General features: G+C 40.9%; 1 protein-coding gene across 1 annotated transcript in view; it reads left to right on the top strand.

Annotated features, from left to right (window-relative positions):
- The first annotated feature begins 3,962 nt into the window (after positions 1-3,962).
- cdc42ep1a (CDC42 effector protein (Rho GTPase binding) 1a) overlaps positions 3,963-15,131 on the top strand; it is a 14,882-nt gene continuing 3,713 nt past the window's right edge. Inside the window, 4 exon segments of the mRNA XM_063893789.1 lie at positions 3,963-4,102; positions 9,361-9,442; positions 12,163-13,013; positions 13,016-13,306. Of these exon segments, the coding sequence (XP_063749859.1) occupies positions 12,818-13,013; positions 13,016-13,306 (487 nt within the window). The 5' untranslated portion in view covers positions 3,963-4,102; positions 9,361-9,442; positions 12,163-12,817.

Below are 15,131 nucleotides of genomic sequence, written 5' to 3'. Positions count from 1 at the left end.
TACATTGACTGTGATATGAATTGCGATGCAAAAAAATGAGCAGTAATACCATAGCTGAACATTTTTAGGCCACCATAATGTAACAACTAACTTTCATGATCTGAAACACACCGTAAAGCGGGTAAACCATGTAAACATACCTTTAAAATACCTCTGATTTATCGTCTATTTTACTCCTAATGGGACCACAATTCACAATATAAGCATCTGGAACCTCATGCTGTACTAAAGAGGACTTCAAGTTAGTGATTGAGCCCATATATGGACACGTTTAGATTTACAGACACAATAAATCAAGTGGGATGTAGGGTCATTTTTTTCATAGACTTCTATACAATCTGACTTGTAACAAATGCAGTCGCCTTTTGCTGGCCATTAGAGAGAAAGCATGTTTAAGGCGACGGGTTAACGTTTCAGATCCTCAGATTGCCCCTTTGTCCAAACAAAGATTTACTGTAAGAATAAATCTACTGGAGTGTGAAGTCAAGAAATGTCAAACAGTGCTTCAAAACACACATGAGCCACAAAGTGGTTCAGAAAGGCAGGAGAGGACTGTGCAACACCAGGGAGTCTGCAGGGGAATTAGTGACAGACATGAAAAACCCGATGCTACAGGTTCAGTCTCTATAACTTGTTTTAATACTTTTAATATTAATGTTAATATCGCAACAAGCTGAAGTGCCGAGATAAAGGCAGATATCATATCCACTTTCAGACAGCATGAAGAACAAAAGCGGTATTTCATAAACAGAGTGATGTCGTAATGAAAATATAAACCCCCGTAAAAACAGGACTGTGCAATGTCTGCTGCATAATCCCCTAAAAATACACCCATCACTAAGGCAACCTTAAGAAATAATGAATCAGGCATCCAAACATTTCAGAGCATAAGGTTAGACCCCGTCGATGAACCAAAGCCAAACACTCAAGAGATAAATCATCGGTTATATCTATGTCTTTTGCAAAAATGTACAAAAAGGAACATAAATAAAACAAGTCTGTATTTATGATTGTGTAACTTTCGGTCAATCTGGAACAGCATAACAAATACAAGCACGTTGATAAAGTTTCTCCTTTTGAAGATGCTAAAGCTAGCATGTTAGCTAGTTGGATATAAACACATCTAAAAGACACGTAGCAACATTAGCATTGGAGTTTTGGCCACTTGACAAATTTGATTTTAAGACTCTCCACAACCTCCTGAATTAAATATCTTGTAGTTGCTAAGTTGTGCCGGGAGATTGAACCAACTCAGTAGAATTGCGCATCGAAAACAAAAATGAATTGGCTTAAAAATAATGTTCTGATATCTAAATGAAAAGACAAACACACACACACACACACACACACACACACACACACACACACACACACACACACACACACACACACACACACACACACACACACACACAGTCATGTGATCCTTTCCTGGGGGTTCATAACCACTTTCAGATTACACCTGTTAATTGGATGCATTGTTAATACAAACATATTGATCAACGTTTGAAATAGGAACAACAATAATGGCGGTTGTCCAATTATTTTTCAATAAGAAGAAAGGCTTGCTGATTCCGACTGGGAACTAGAAGGCAACTGTTTTGTCGAAAGATTCAAAAAGCCAGGCAACAACGGTCGACAAACATCTGACGTCCCAAAGCTAATCAGCTGAAGTGAAGTCTTTCAGCTGGTGGTGTTAAATGAGGTCTGCTGTTGGAGCTGTAGGGCCACCACTTCATGCCCGGGGAGTGTGGGCAGAGGTGGCAGCTGGAGACAAGACAGACCAAAAACAGACATGCTGAATGACACACACTGGCATAGAATGCAAACACACACACACACACACACACACAGTACACACACTAATCCTGAGATACCCTCCTGTACTGTATATACAGATTAGAGGTGTGTATTAAACACTGTCTGTGCTGAAAGGACATTAAGTCCCTCAGTCACTAAACAAGCTATAAGTCAGCTGGTGCTCCAATGAAAAGGTTGATTCAACAATTATGTTTGGGATACTACGTTCATTTCAGGGCATAGTTGTGTTGGATCCTGATTGGTGTACAAGAAAACCTGGACCATTCAGTAACCACGTTTAATTTTTGGTTTTGTCCAATTATAGTCATTTTGAAATGCTTGAAAAGACCAAAAACATGGATTATTCCCCAAAGTTAGATCAAGTTTCAAGCAGTGAAGGATATACTTCAAGTGAAAGAATAACAAGATGGACATTTCCTGGTTCAAATGCAGCAAAGGGATTGGACGGATTTCAGTAGTCCGTTATACTTTTTAGCCAATCAGGAAGAAGTATGCTCAAACTTCCTGTAGAAAAATAAGTTTGTTACTACAAATTTAACCAACCGATTAAACAGTCTAAACACAAAGCAAGTAAACCAACTCAAGTCTTGTAAAATGAGGAAGGGTGTTTACATGGCGACCTTCCACAGTGTGTGATTGTGTTTACTTCTGCCTTCCTACGTGTGAGCTCCTAAGTGTGTGTGTGTGTGTGTGTGTGTGTGTGTGTGTGTGTGTGTGTGTGTGTGTGTGTGTGTGTGTGTGTGTGTGTGTGTGTGTGTGTGTGGGGGGCATTATAGCACTAAAAGGTGGCATGTGGCTGAGTTTTCGGTCGTGATGACCCTGGCAGAATTACAGGCCACCTCTGAGCTTTAACGACAGACAGACAGACAGACAGACAGACAGACAGACAGACAGACAGACAGACAGACAGACAGACAGACAGACAGACAGACAGACAGACAGACAGACAGACAGACAGACAGACAGACAGACAGACAGACAGACAGACAGACGGACAGACAGACAGACAGACAGACAGACGGACCTGCTAGAAGTCTTTGAGGACGGAGTGAGGATGCAGCACTTCCTGTTGATAAGGTGCCGTTTCCTGGTCAGCGTGGGACCACTGACATGCACTTTATTGGACTGGTTTCTGTCTAGCTGGGCTACTTTTTATTAAGCTTGGCTTGGAAAAATGGCATTGGGCTGGTAGATGACATTTGGGATGCTTTTGTAAGTAGTTTTGATCGGTTTTGAAAACAATATTACCTAAATATGGTCAAAAACACTGAGATAATATTCATTTTGACCATTATCTCACGGAGGTACACCATATTTTTACAGCAAAGTCATGTTGAGTGTGATTTTTAATGTATGTTTTCAGGGAGTGTTTTCTTTTAAAGTAACAACAACAAGCAAAAGGGTTGCTATCTCCTGCTGTTGAGTCACATCAACGCCCTCAGGGAGGAATGAAGCCCTCACTGTTAGATTAAGGTTTAACATGCAGTTAGTTAAAAGCCAATGAGTCATCATGAAACAATTTCAAAATGAAGTGTTTCCTCCTATTGAAAGTCAGCAGACGTTCAGCTGAGAAATCTGATGATTAGCATTTGGAAAGAGTTGGCTGGCTCTCTTTTCTCTGGATGTTTCCTTACTGCTTCCAACTGTGTTGACAAGCCAACATCGTCTTTAGTGAAAGAAGAATTCAGATATTGTACTATAGTAATATCTCATTAAAAACACTGCTAAAAGTAAAGTCCTCCTTTCAATGTTACACAAGTAAAATGATGCAGCAAAACAAAAAAAGTGTGACATAAAGGAGGTGGAAGAAGTACTTACACTTATTACTAAAGTAGCAATACTAAATTGTAGAAAAACAATCCTGTTGTCGTTGTATTGGCTTCCAAAATGTAGTGGTAAAAAAAAAAAGTTAAATGGACAGACAGACAGACAGACAGACAGACAGACAGACAGACAGACAGACAGACAGACCGATGACATCAACATTGTGCTTCAGTACAGTATTTGAGTAAATGTACTTCACTTTCCTCCACTGATGGCATGTCGTAGAGAGAGACATGAAACTGAAGTGTTACCCAGGAGGTCTGATGAGTTTTCGCTGTGATCTAAGCCCCGCCCCCGCCCCGCTCCTCCGCGCAGCAGACCGCGCGCTCCAGCGGACAGTCCGGCTGCACGAGAGGCTTCCTCCGACCTCTACAAACTAAAATACAGGTTTTAATGGAAAGATAATTAAACCGGAGTCAAGCAAGTCTCCCTGATCCTCCAGTCGGAGTTTTCTTTGGTGAGTTTTTGTTTTATTTTGACTCTAAACCCCTCCATGGTGTCCTCAGAAACACACTCTCTAAGACGCAGTGATAAGTTAATGGGCTCTTTAACTCATACATGTCAAGCATTTGTTTCATTTATAGACTTACAGTGAATATGTAGTGTCGTTTCTTTGCATGTTGACAGTGGTGGAAGTACATTTACTCAAGTACTGTACTTAGGTACTCATTTTACCCGAGTATTTTCATTCTATACGACTTTATACATTTTGGAGTCTGATGTTTGCCTTATTTTTTCATTTATCTTGCAGATCTATTTACTTATTACTTTATACATTCAGATTTTGACACAATATACTCAGGAGAAACTTCCATCCAACATTATATCTAAGTATCCAAAACCATGAGTGGGTTAACAGAACATTAATTGACAGCAATTTTGCAAAAAAGATATAAATATTTCACAGTTCCAGTTTCCTAAATGTGAAGTTTTGCTGCTTTTCTTCTAAAATATTTGAGTTTTTTCTGTAATGAGTACTTTAACCTAATCATAATACTTAAGTACCATACTAGATGCAGTACTTGTACTTTTAATTTAGTATTTTTACAGTGTGGTATTAGTTATTTTACCCTTTCCACCTCTGCATATTGACAAGTTTGTCAGTGCATTGCAATTCCATCAGTTTTGGTAGTATACACCCTATAGATATCACATAATATGCCTTAAACATTGGTTTAGATTCCTACAAACGTGTGATATTTCTATTATATTCCCATTTATCTACTGTTGTTTGAAGGAATATCCTAATTAGAACATATCAATGTATTTTTGATGCAATTGTTAGCTACTCATGTGATCATGTGGTTTTTCCGACAATAACTAGATGAATTAATGGGTATTTGTGGGAAAAAGCCAACTGTTGACCAGAGAAAGAAAGCTAATAAAAGAGGTTTAGTTGCAGATAAGGCCATTAAGGCTTTAAACATGTTGACTGAAACTAAGCTGCTATCAGATTTTAATGCTCATACTGCTGGTTTTACTGTGAGAGTGAAACCCGGTCTGCTCTGTGTAACATGTTTTATGTCCGGCAGCGATCTAAACTCTACCACTGCTTCGATTTTTTTATCGCCCTGCCTTGTAACTACACTCGTTACATAAGATAAACCTATACATTTACACATGTCACTGGAACGTGGCGGGATGCAGTGGCACATGTCGGGCTGAAGTTGAAGTTTTTGGCCTTGAGGTGTTTTAATTATGGAGACAGACGTGTTGCTCTCATTACACATCGAGGGCAAAGTCCTTATGACCCCTAAAACATACCAGCGCGCCACAAGGGAAAAACCACAAACCACACAACACACACACTGATTGATTGGTGGGCTGCTAAGCTTGCCAATAAACACACAGGCACATTGGTGATCAATAACAAGCCAGCCTGCTCCGAGCTAATAAAAAAAAACTTGATAAATAACTTGTGCACTGAGTGACCTCTTCCATGTTTAACTGTCTCTGTAATCTAGTCTCCCCGGGGATGTGTGCAGTATATCCTCCCTAAATGCATGCTTTGATATGTCGGCCTCCTGCATGCAGAAAATGATTACCACATGCATGTGCAGTAATATGTGTCCTGTACATCCCCCTGTTAGGATTCAAACTATAATGATATTTATAATAATAGTATAACTTTTAATATCATTTTTAAAAAACAAAGTGATATATTTTTCATTTTATTTTACTTTATCATTATTTTTAAAATATATTTCATTTGTTTAATTCTATTTTTTTTTCTTTATCATTATTTCTTATATATATATTTTTTAAATTCTATTCATATATTTTTTCTTCTAATGATATTTAAATTAATTCTTAAAATAATTAATTTTTTATTTTAATTTGATTTCTTTACTTTTTAAACATTTTTTATTTATATTCTTTCTCTTTTTATTTTTTATTCTAAGACAAATGACAAATAATCCAATTTTCCCCGATGGACCAAAAATATTATAAATGCAATTTTCAAATCATAAAATCTAAAATCTGCAATAACAAATATTATATCTTGGGAAAACCAGCACACAAATAAACAGAGATGCAATAAAGCAAACCTTCCACATTCTTGGTGTCCTAATAGAGAAAGAGCAGGGATACTAATAATGCTTTATGGGGTAAATGAGTGCAGAAACCCCCCCCCCGTGGTTTGTCCTTCTTCATTGTTTTTCTTTACCTGAGTTCGACATTCCTCTGCAGCCGACCTTTGGTGACCTTTTCGTGTCATTGACGCAACAGCACCGGGGAGAGGTTCGCTGCAGAGGTGTGAACCCTGAGCCCGGCTTCTGTGTTTGTTCTAACACTGCTGGGTTTCTTTTGCCACACATGATGATGAAGAGGATGCTGGGAGAACTGCTTCATCATGGTCTGTCGGCTCCAAATGGTCAAAAAGCACACGTGTGATTCAAACCCCCCCCAAAGTAAAAGGAACACACTCACATTTTACTCTAAGACACTAAATTATCTACAATTTGTGAACAAACATAAAGTATGATTTCTAATTAAAAGCTCAACTTTTATTGGGAATTAAGTTTAACTAGATATAATATTTTAAAATCCTGAAGTTCTTTTACGTCTTAAAGCTGCTGAGTCATATATTGCACCTCAAACAACAAATAAATCCAGAGCTCTGGTTCCTTTACTTCCTCTCCAGAAAAATGAGAGTAAAAGAAAGGATCAGAAATCTCAGTCTCAGTGTCAGCCTGCTGCCTGCCACTCGTCCCCCGGCAGACCCACCGGACATCCATCCCCTATTTATTCTCCGTAAGCTGTCTCTGCCGTCTGACCAGACATCTGACCCCATCTTCATATCTCTGGACTCATTAAACCCTTTCTGACCCACAGAGATATTGTTTCCTGGCGTCACTTTAACATTTTACGGGGAGAAATCTGCCTCTTGGTTTGAGGACGCACGCCGACAGTAAGAGGGAGCAGCGCCCCTGGTACCCAGTTTAGACAAAAACCCTGATATGTACAGTATAGTATATTTACTGACACGTTTATATAAATACATATAAACGTGTCAGTGCTCTTTGGTGGACACCCTATGTAATGGTGTTTATTTTTAATTGAGTAAAATTATCATTTGCATTCCACTTTACGAAAATGTTGGCCCTCTCATGACTTACGGTTAGCAGTGTTTACAGACCCGTATATCAAATTAAAAGGTGAGGTATGTGCGTGTAAGTAGGAGAAAGGGATGAGGAAAGATTAGCAGCTCAGAATAAGACACACAAACTGAAAATAAAAGGCAACAAAGAGGGCAAATTGGGACCTCCAGCTCCAGCAGATGCAGGAAGTGGAGAAAATGGATATTTGTCGAAGCATGAAAATGTTTTCTTGCCCGAGGAGGAAGTGTAGCCGTGTTTTGCTTGGATTCAGTCTGAGCGTGGACGGGCTCAAAAAATAGGAACGTAATTGAAAAGTCAAAGAGAGAGCGGGGAAGAAATGTGGCCTTATCTTGTATGTTTGTTCACCTGGTTAGCGGGGTTAGTGAGCGAAGGACATGGGAAGAGAGGAGGGGGGAGCCCGCCAGGAGACACAACTACACTGATTTCACTCAAGACAAACTACTGTATGGCAGAGTGTGTGTGTGTGTGTGTGTGTGTGTGTGTGTGTGTGTGTGTGTGTGTGTGTGTGTGTGTGTGTGTGTGTGTGTGTGTGTGTGTCCTATAGCTGTTTTAGTCAGTCAAGACCCTCAAAGAGAAGCAGAGAAGTAAAAAAAGAAATGGAAGGGAAAGGGAAAGAGAGCAATAGAAGCAGAAAATAGAACAGGGACAGGAGATCAGATCACATCCATGTGACCCATCTAATCCAACCTATAATTGATCACAAATAATAGCTAATCATATTATAAAGAAAGACCAATACCAATTATTAAATGTACAACTGGAATTCCCACTCTATGACATTCATGGCTCCTACAAGAAGTACAAATTATAGAGAAAATGAGGAACATTAGTTTGGAAAATCAATGAATGGGAAAGAAAAAGGGAGGAAGGAAAGGAGGGTGAGTGGAACAAGAAACGAGGAGGAAAACTAATGATGAGAAACATTGGATGGGAAAGAATGTAAAGTACAAAGAGAAACAGAAAGAAACTGAACGATGGTTTCAGAACAAAACGTGGTTTCAATCAGAGCAGAGGTTCAGAAGAAGGATGTTTGATGGTCGTAATCGAGAGAGAGAAACTCCACCGACCGATGTTCTGCTCAGGAATGTGTTCTCACACACACACACACACACACACACACACACACACACACACACACACACACACACACACACACACACACGCACACACACACACACACACACACACACACACACACACACACACGCACACACACGCACACACACGGCTCCTATTAGACTGTGGTTACTCTGGTTTACATCCAGTAAAGCCACCTCAAGCAAATACTGTGCATAGTGACAAGGAAATCTTTTATTCAGCCGGTCTGATGTACCAACGCACCGAACCCCCCCCCCCCGAATGATGGGATGCCCAAAGAAAGCTGCTATCTGGTACAGGAAGTAGTTTCCCATTAACACTGATTGAGTCTCCTCACTAAGGTCTGTTTTTGAACATTTGATTCCGGTACTAAAACTACGCAACGATCAATCACAAAACAATTGAGTTTTTAGGATTTGGGTCTTGAAGCAATGACTTGATCCCGGCTCTGGCATTTACAACTTAATAGACCTCAGCTTTCCTGGGATTTGATCATAAACCAAAAGAACAGGACTTAATGACGGAGCTAGAATTACTACAATCCATCCTGGCGGGGACATTAATGTGTACCGAATTTCATGGCAATCCATCCATTAGTTAAAGAGACATAAGGACAGATGACGTCTTCATTGTGGCCTTCGAGAAAAGAGTCAATTAATGTCCCAAAAAAAAGTACAAAACCAGTAAAAGTTATACATTTTAAAGAAGAGTAAGAGGCTTATAAGTAATGACGATATCAAAGATAACCAGTGATTGTTGCTTCTTACTGAAATCTTAAGGGTGTTTTATGGTTTAGTCATATTTCTTTCTCAGCCTTTATCGAGTATTTTCTATAATGGCCTTCTTCTGGTTTTCCCTCAGCATTCATTCCTTTTTACACTATTTCTCGCCAAATCTGCCGTGTTCCCCCTTCACTCCTCCCTGTGTAAATGAGGCTTCACTAATTTTCATTGGTCACCTAAAGTAATTTAGCATTTTACTTCTCCTCTGACAGAAATCAGGACCCATCGGCCAGGCTTTACCCAAAAGAAGCGTGGTACTAACGGAGGAGATGAAGGATTAGAGGATAATCCGGGGTAGGTAGAAGTCCCTCCTGTTGAGAGTCCCCCCTATTCTTCTCTGATATCCAAGATGCGGGCTGCTACTGGGATTACGGCGTTAAACTAATTACCTTTTAAAGACTCCAAGATTGGCGAATTTGGTCGCTGTGGTGTTTTTTTGTAGAGGCAATATTATCTGAAGCCTGAGGGTGCTGGCTGCTGTATTTGTTTTACACAGGGAGCAAGAGCATCAGGATCACAGTGAGGTCAGCAGGATGCAAACATATGTGCAGATAAAGTGAGCTTTGCCCGGAGGGTCCAGATAAACAAGAGGAGTCGGAGGGAGCGACCCCCTCTGAGCTCTGGTCAAAAGTCTTTAACAGGATTACAGTTAAGGACAAAACACCCGAGCTTTCCGTAAGCACACAGCCGGAGTAATTAATGGCCCCAAGTGTATTCCTTTCATACTGGAGGTGCGGGGCGTCTTAGTTCAGGGGCCACAATTTGATCTCAAGTGGGACGGACCAGTAAAACCATTCCATGATAACCTGTAAATGATCACATCTACAGGTTTCCCTTTGTTTTGGTGCAAAAGTACATTCTTAATTCTCTTTGCAAAACATGAACAATCTGAGATTTCTTAAGAAAAAATCAGTGCAGTTTCAACCCTTTTATGCCTCAGTTCATCATGTACACATGTGCATTACATCTGATAGATCACAGCGTATCCACAATCACATTTAGTCACCGGTATCTGGAACAATATAGGGTTTTACTTTGTGATCTACAAATCATATCATACACAATCATTTCCACTTCTGTTTAGTAATCCTGACTGCCTGAACTGATGGAGCACAAACTAAAGTGGGAACTATAAAAGCAAAAGGCTATCCCCATGCCTTGTGAATAAAGGTATTCATAAGAAATACATCAAAGTTGTGTAGGTTATCAATTAGAGGTTTCTGTTGTTCAACCTTTATGCAGCCAGACAATTATTTCCCCTTCGTTGGGTAGGGCCATTATGTCTGTGACCGCTCTCACGGGGGAGGTGTAACCAGAGAGGTGGCCTGTTGCTTCAGCTTCAGTTCATGGGAACATGCACACAGTCCCTGCAGACTCACGGCATCTTAGATTGAACATCACACCTCGGTATACTGGTCCCTGGCGTCCCCCTTTGTGAGCCTTGATATGGCTCTGCTCAGCGCCGGTATGCGCTGCGTTTCCTCCCAGATGCCCCTCTTAAAACGCCAGCCGGGGGAAGTGAACCGCAGGGCCTGGGACTGCGGTCAGAAGCAAATTAGTAGGGCTGCCTTGGACCTGACGCAATGCTCCGTCCCTTGAACCATAGCAGGTCATTAATGAAGCCAGACGAGGGCTGTGCATGCGTGGGAGGCCCGCTGACATGTAGCTGCTGCAGTGGAAAGCGTTTAAAGAGAACCAGAGGTCCACGTCAGGGCTGCTTTATGCTATCAAAATATTTTCAAATTGGCTATCCATTACTACGCTGGCAAAGAACAACACAAAGAGAGAAAAGGCAATCTTTGGTCTGCCTTCGTTACAGAGTTATGGAGTTATGGAGCTCCTGAACGGATACATAAAAGTTAGGAAAAGGCTGTCAGTCAAGTCAAAAATAAACTGAATGCATCACTTAATAATTAGTTGTCAAATATATAAGATGAAACAGCTTCAACCTCCAATCAGTTGTAATAAAAATGGCTTTTTGCGATGGAAATACGATGCATCAGAAAGCTAATTTACTGTAGGCCTACGTTAGCTAGCTTGTTTTGTTAGCATGAGCTTAACGTCCAAGATGCTTTAGCTACGTTTACAGACTTTATACAGTGACAGAATAGAAGTATACAGCCTTAAAGTATATGGCTGATGATCATGAACTGCATTTAAGTAAGCTTTGTTGAGTTGTTTATCGAGGTAGCTAACTAAAAGGCTAGTGCTAATTGTATTTAGCTTTCAGTTAAGCTAGCTACAGCCCCACTGATCCTAAACATACTCAGACAGGGAATACATTAAAATAGAATATGAAGGGATGGAGGAAACAGAAACCTAAACAGTAGAAAAATGAAATTAAAAAAGAGTCAAATTAATAAGGTTTAAATTTACATATTGAATCAACAAAGGGACCCGAAAAACACCGCTTTTCCTCATCTTTTAACCAACTTCCTGGAGTGTAAAAGAACACATCTTAATATCTCTTTCGCAATACATCCTTAAATATAGAGGCTATGGTTGATTCTCCATTTCTGAGACGTCTCATAATGTTTACCACTGATAGTTAAGCAGCAGCTGTGATTTTCTTATCAGCAAACCTCATATCGCTTCCTCTCTCCCTGACTTTGCCTGTTTATAAACACATCTAATCCTGTTGATTGAGGTCTGCTGCTCGGCCTTAAAGTGTGATAAGTCTTTTGAGGGAAATGAACTTTGTGTAACCTTCATGGCAGACAAAGCAGGACAAAATGGAAGCAGGAATTCCCTGAAAGTCCGACCATTTTATGGACCAGAAGCAGACTTTGGGTTTGCTGCACAGAGGAGTGACTGTGGTCTAAATTTAGACGGTTCCAGCCCAGTGGACTTTAGGAATCCAAAATGCCAGATGTAGTGTAGATACAGTTTGGAGAATTAGTAACTGAATCTGCACAGAATATAAACTGCAAATGCCAACCCCTCAAAAATCAAATACATCCCTGTCTACATTTTAAAGATGGATGCTTTTTCCCCCTGTTGTTTTCTCTCGATAGATGGTCCCGTGGTGCAACCGCAGAACCGTTTGCAGCTGGACACGAAACCTATTTCTGAGCTGATGTCGACGAAGCCAAAGCCCAAGGCAAGCGGGGGAAACCAGGCAACCTGACCACAGTCCAACCAGCCGGCTGCTTCCAGGAACACAAACTGCACAGTGTTTCGCCTCAATTTATGGCCATCCTGCCAGCTATGCATCAAACCCAGCTTCGAAGAGTGGGACAAAGTTTGGCCTGCGCTTGATAAACTGAGATAATATTCAAGCGCATTTGGCACTGCAGACTTGGGAGTTCAGCTTTTCAGAAAATTACACAGTTTCAAGATCTTGGAATAACATTTCAGAGTTTTTTTTTAAGGTTTGGACTCTCAATGACTTTGGGAAGAGGAGAAAATTCAACATTCAGTTTGGCCATTCAGTGGGATTAAAGGTGGATTTGAGCCAATATTTTGCCTTTCGATTCCAACGTGTCACAAAGAGCGGGACAGAGTTGAACCCCGAACTATTTGGCACTGCAAGCCTGGAGCTCAGATTTCATTAAGGTGTCAAGATCCTGGAATAACCATACTCCAAGACGTTCAGTTTTGCGATTCATTGGGATTTAAAGACAACTCCAAACAAAGTTGATTTTCAGGATCCATTCAGCTCGTGTGATCATGAATCTTCAGGAGAAGCTGTCAGGCCTCAAAGGTCTGGTCTCACAGTCCAGCAAGCGCCGCTATAAAGGCGACCTCACGCTGGAGATGATCAGCCCTCCCTTGGGCGACTTCCGCCACACCATGCACGTAGGCCGTGGAGGCGATGTGTTCGGGGACACCTCCTTCCTCAGCAACCATGGAGGCACCGGGAACAGTGGAACAACGGGAACAGCGGGAATAACGTGGAAACGGACTCTATCTCCAGCCCGGACAACAAGATCGGCGCGTTCTTCTCCAGGACGCTGCGTCAGATCAGGAGGGGATCCGATAACCGGCCCGCAGGAGGATACAAGGAGCTGTCGCCTCCACCTCCGGTCGTCTCGCCCATCATCAAGAACGCCATCTCCCTGCCCAGGCTGGATGTGGAGATGCCCAATGGGAGTCCCACCGCCAAAGTGCTCTTCCCCAGTTCTCATAGCACGCCGGAGGAGAGGAAGAGCTCTTATGGTGAGTATAGTAAAAACATGCCGCTTTTATCAAGATTTGGGGTGAAAGCAACAAAACCACACAGAATAATAACCTAACTTTGGCCCGGCTCGTAAAAGCTTTTAATGGGCTTTAATCCACCAGTTACGGTTTTGATATTCCAAGGAAAAGCTTTTATGGTGAGTATAGTATTAAGTAAGGCTGCTTTTATCAAGATTTTGGCACCATGTGTGTGAAAGTGAAAAAGGCACAAATGATTATTACCCAACTCTTCCATCAGTTCTTAAATGCATGTAGGGTCTTTAAGACGCGCTATCTGCCCATATGAGCCGTAGAGACCTGTTAATGTTGAAACAAAAGAGGCATTGGGAGTAGGACCATACCAACTCTAACACCACTTCCCTGAATTAAAAGCATTACTGATTAAATACTTGGTTAGTTCAAGCCACAGATTGTACGGTCACTTAGCAAACCATTAAACCAAAGTATGCTTTCTGTGATTGGCTGCGAAAAACCATTACAAATACTGGGTTTTTGCCCAGATCTGGATACTAACAAGATAAAAAGCAGTTATCGTTTGACTTTAGAAGTTTCCCTACTGCTTGGTACTGAGTTATTTTGGTTGATACATTGAAGATAAGAACCAATAACCAGTAATACGTGAGAAAGGGTCTATAGAGACATGTGGAAATGTGTCTTCTACACTTGATTTTGCTTCTTGGAATGATGATAAAAGCTGAAAAATTCCCAAATATCTTCACTGGAAATGTTTCAATGTTGTCATGTGTTTGTGTTTTGGCCCAGTCATGCAAGAATTAGGATAAACAATCACCACCGAAATCCCTCAAATGGTCTCAAAGATTAAGGGGTTGAGGTTTCCCACAAATGAAACGGCGCACTGAACAAAGCGAAGGTCAAATGAGTTAACCAGCATTAACTGGAAACTGTAAAAAAAAAAGAGTGGAGCCATCTGTAGAGAAACTCATCCATCAGCTGTTCTCAGTTATCTAGACACATTTACACGAACTGTCCATATGAATCACCTTGACACACCATCGCCCGCACTGATAACACACACAGATCCAGACAGAGCTGTCTGAGGCCCCCCCCCCCCCGTCTGTGTGTGTGTGTGTGTGTGTGTGGTTTTATGTACTAGTGCGTGTGCATGCTGCGCTTTAACTAGGGCTATTTAGACTCCAGTGGTGGAAGAGGAGTACTCTGATCCTTTACTTAATTCAAAGTAGAAGTACTGTGCTCTTTAAAAACTACATTACAGGAAAAAGACCGGATTTGATTCAGCAAAATGTACAAGTGAATGTACTGAGGATAAAAATGGCTTTTTTTACAGTTTTTATAACCATAACCACATGCCATATCATTTTAATGTCATAGTTTGTTTACTTTTAGTCAATTTATTAACCATTTTTAAGGGTTTAGGTGTTTAATATAGTGGGTAGATAAGCAGTACAGTACTGTGTCGTGTCATAAAAGCATATTCGGTGTTTGTATACATAGAAAATAGCTCGAAAGTATGAGTTTGAACATCTGTAGTCGAGCAGAAAATGACAAGGATGATAATGATGGATTCTGATACCTAATGGGCGAGTCGGCAGGTTTTCATTCAACTAAATCCTCCAAAAAATCAGTGAAATGAGTCGCTGTTTTCTCATGTTGGTGTGAAGAACCTCCAGACTCTCTGACCCTGTACGGCACTGATCGCTGCTGTGGTAATTTTAGATGTTTTGGTCATGAAGGCGGTGACTGTTGATAAGCGCTCTGGCAGATGATTCACTGCTAACAGGACAGAGCGACTCAGCACTTTGCAGACTGGGGTTTTCTCACTTTT

This window comes from Eleginops maclovinus, chromosome 10, assembly GCF_036324505.1.
Source record: "Eleginops maclovinus isolate JMC-PN-2008 ecotype Puerto Natales chromosome 10, JC_Emac_rtc_rv5, whole genome shotgun sequence".
Taxonomy (NCBI): domain Eukaryota; kingdom Metazoa; phylum Chordata; class Actinopteri; order Perciformes; family Eleginopidae; genus Eleginops; species Eleginops maclovinus.
Note: the sequence above shows the minus strand (reverse complement) of the source record. Positions and strands in the feature narration are given on the sequence as shown.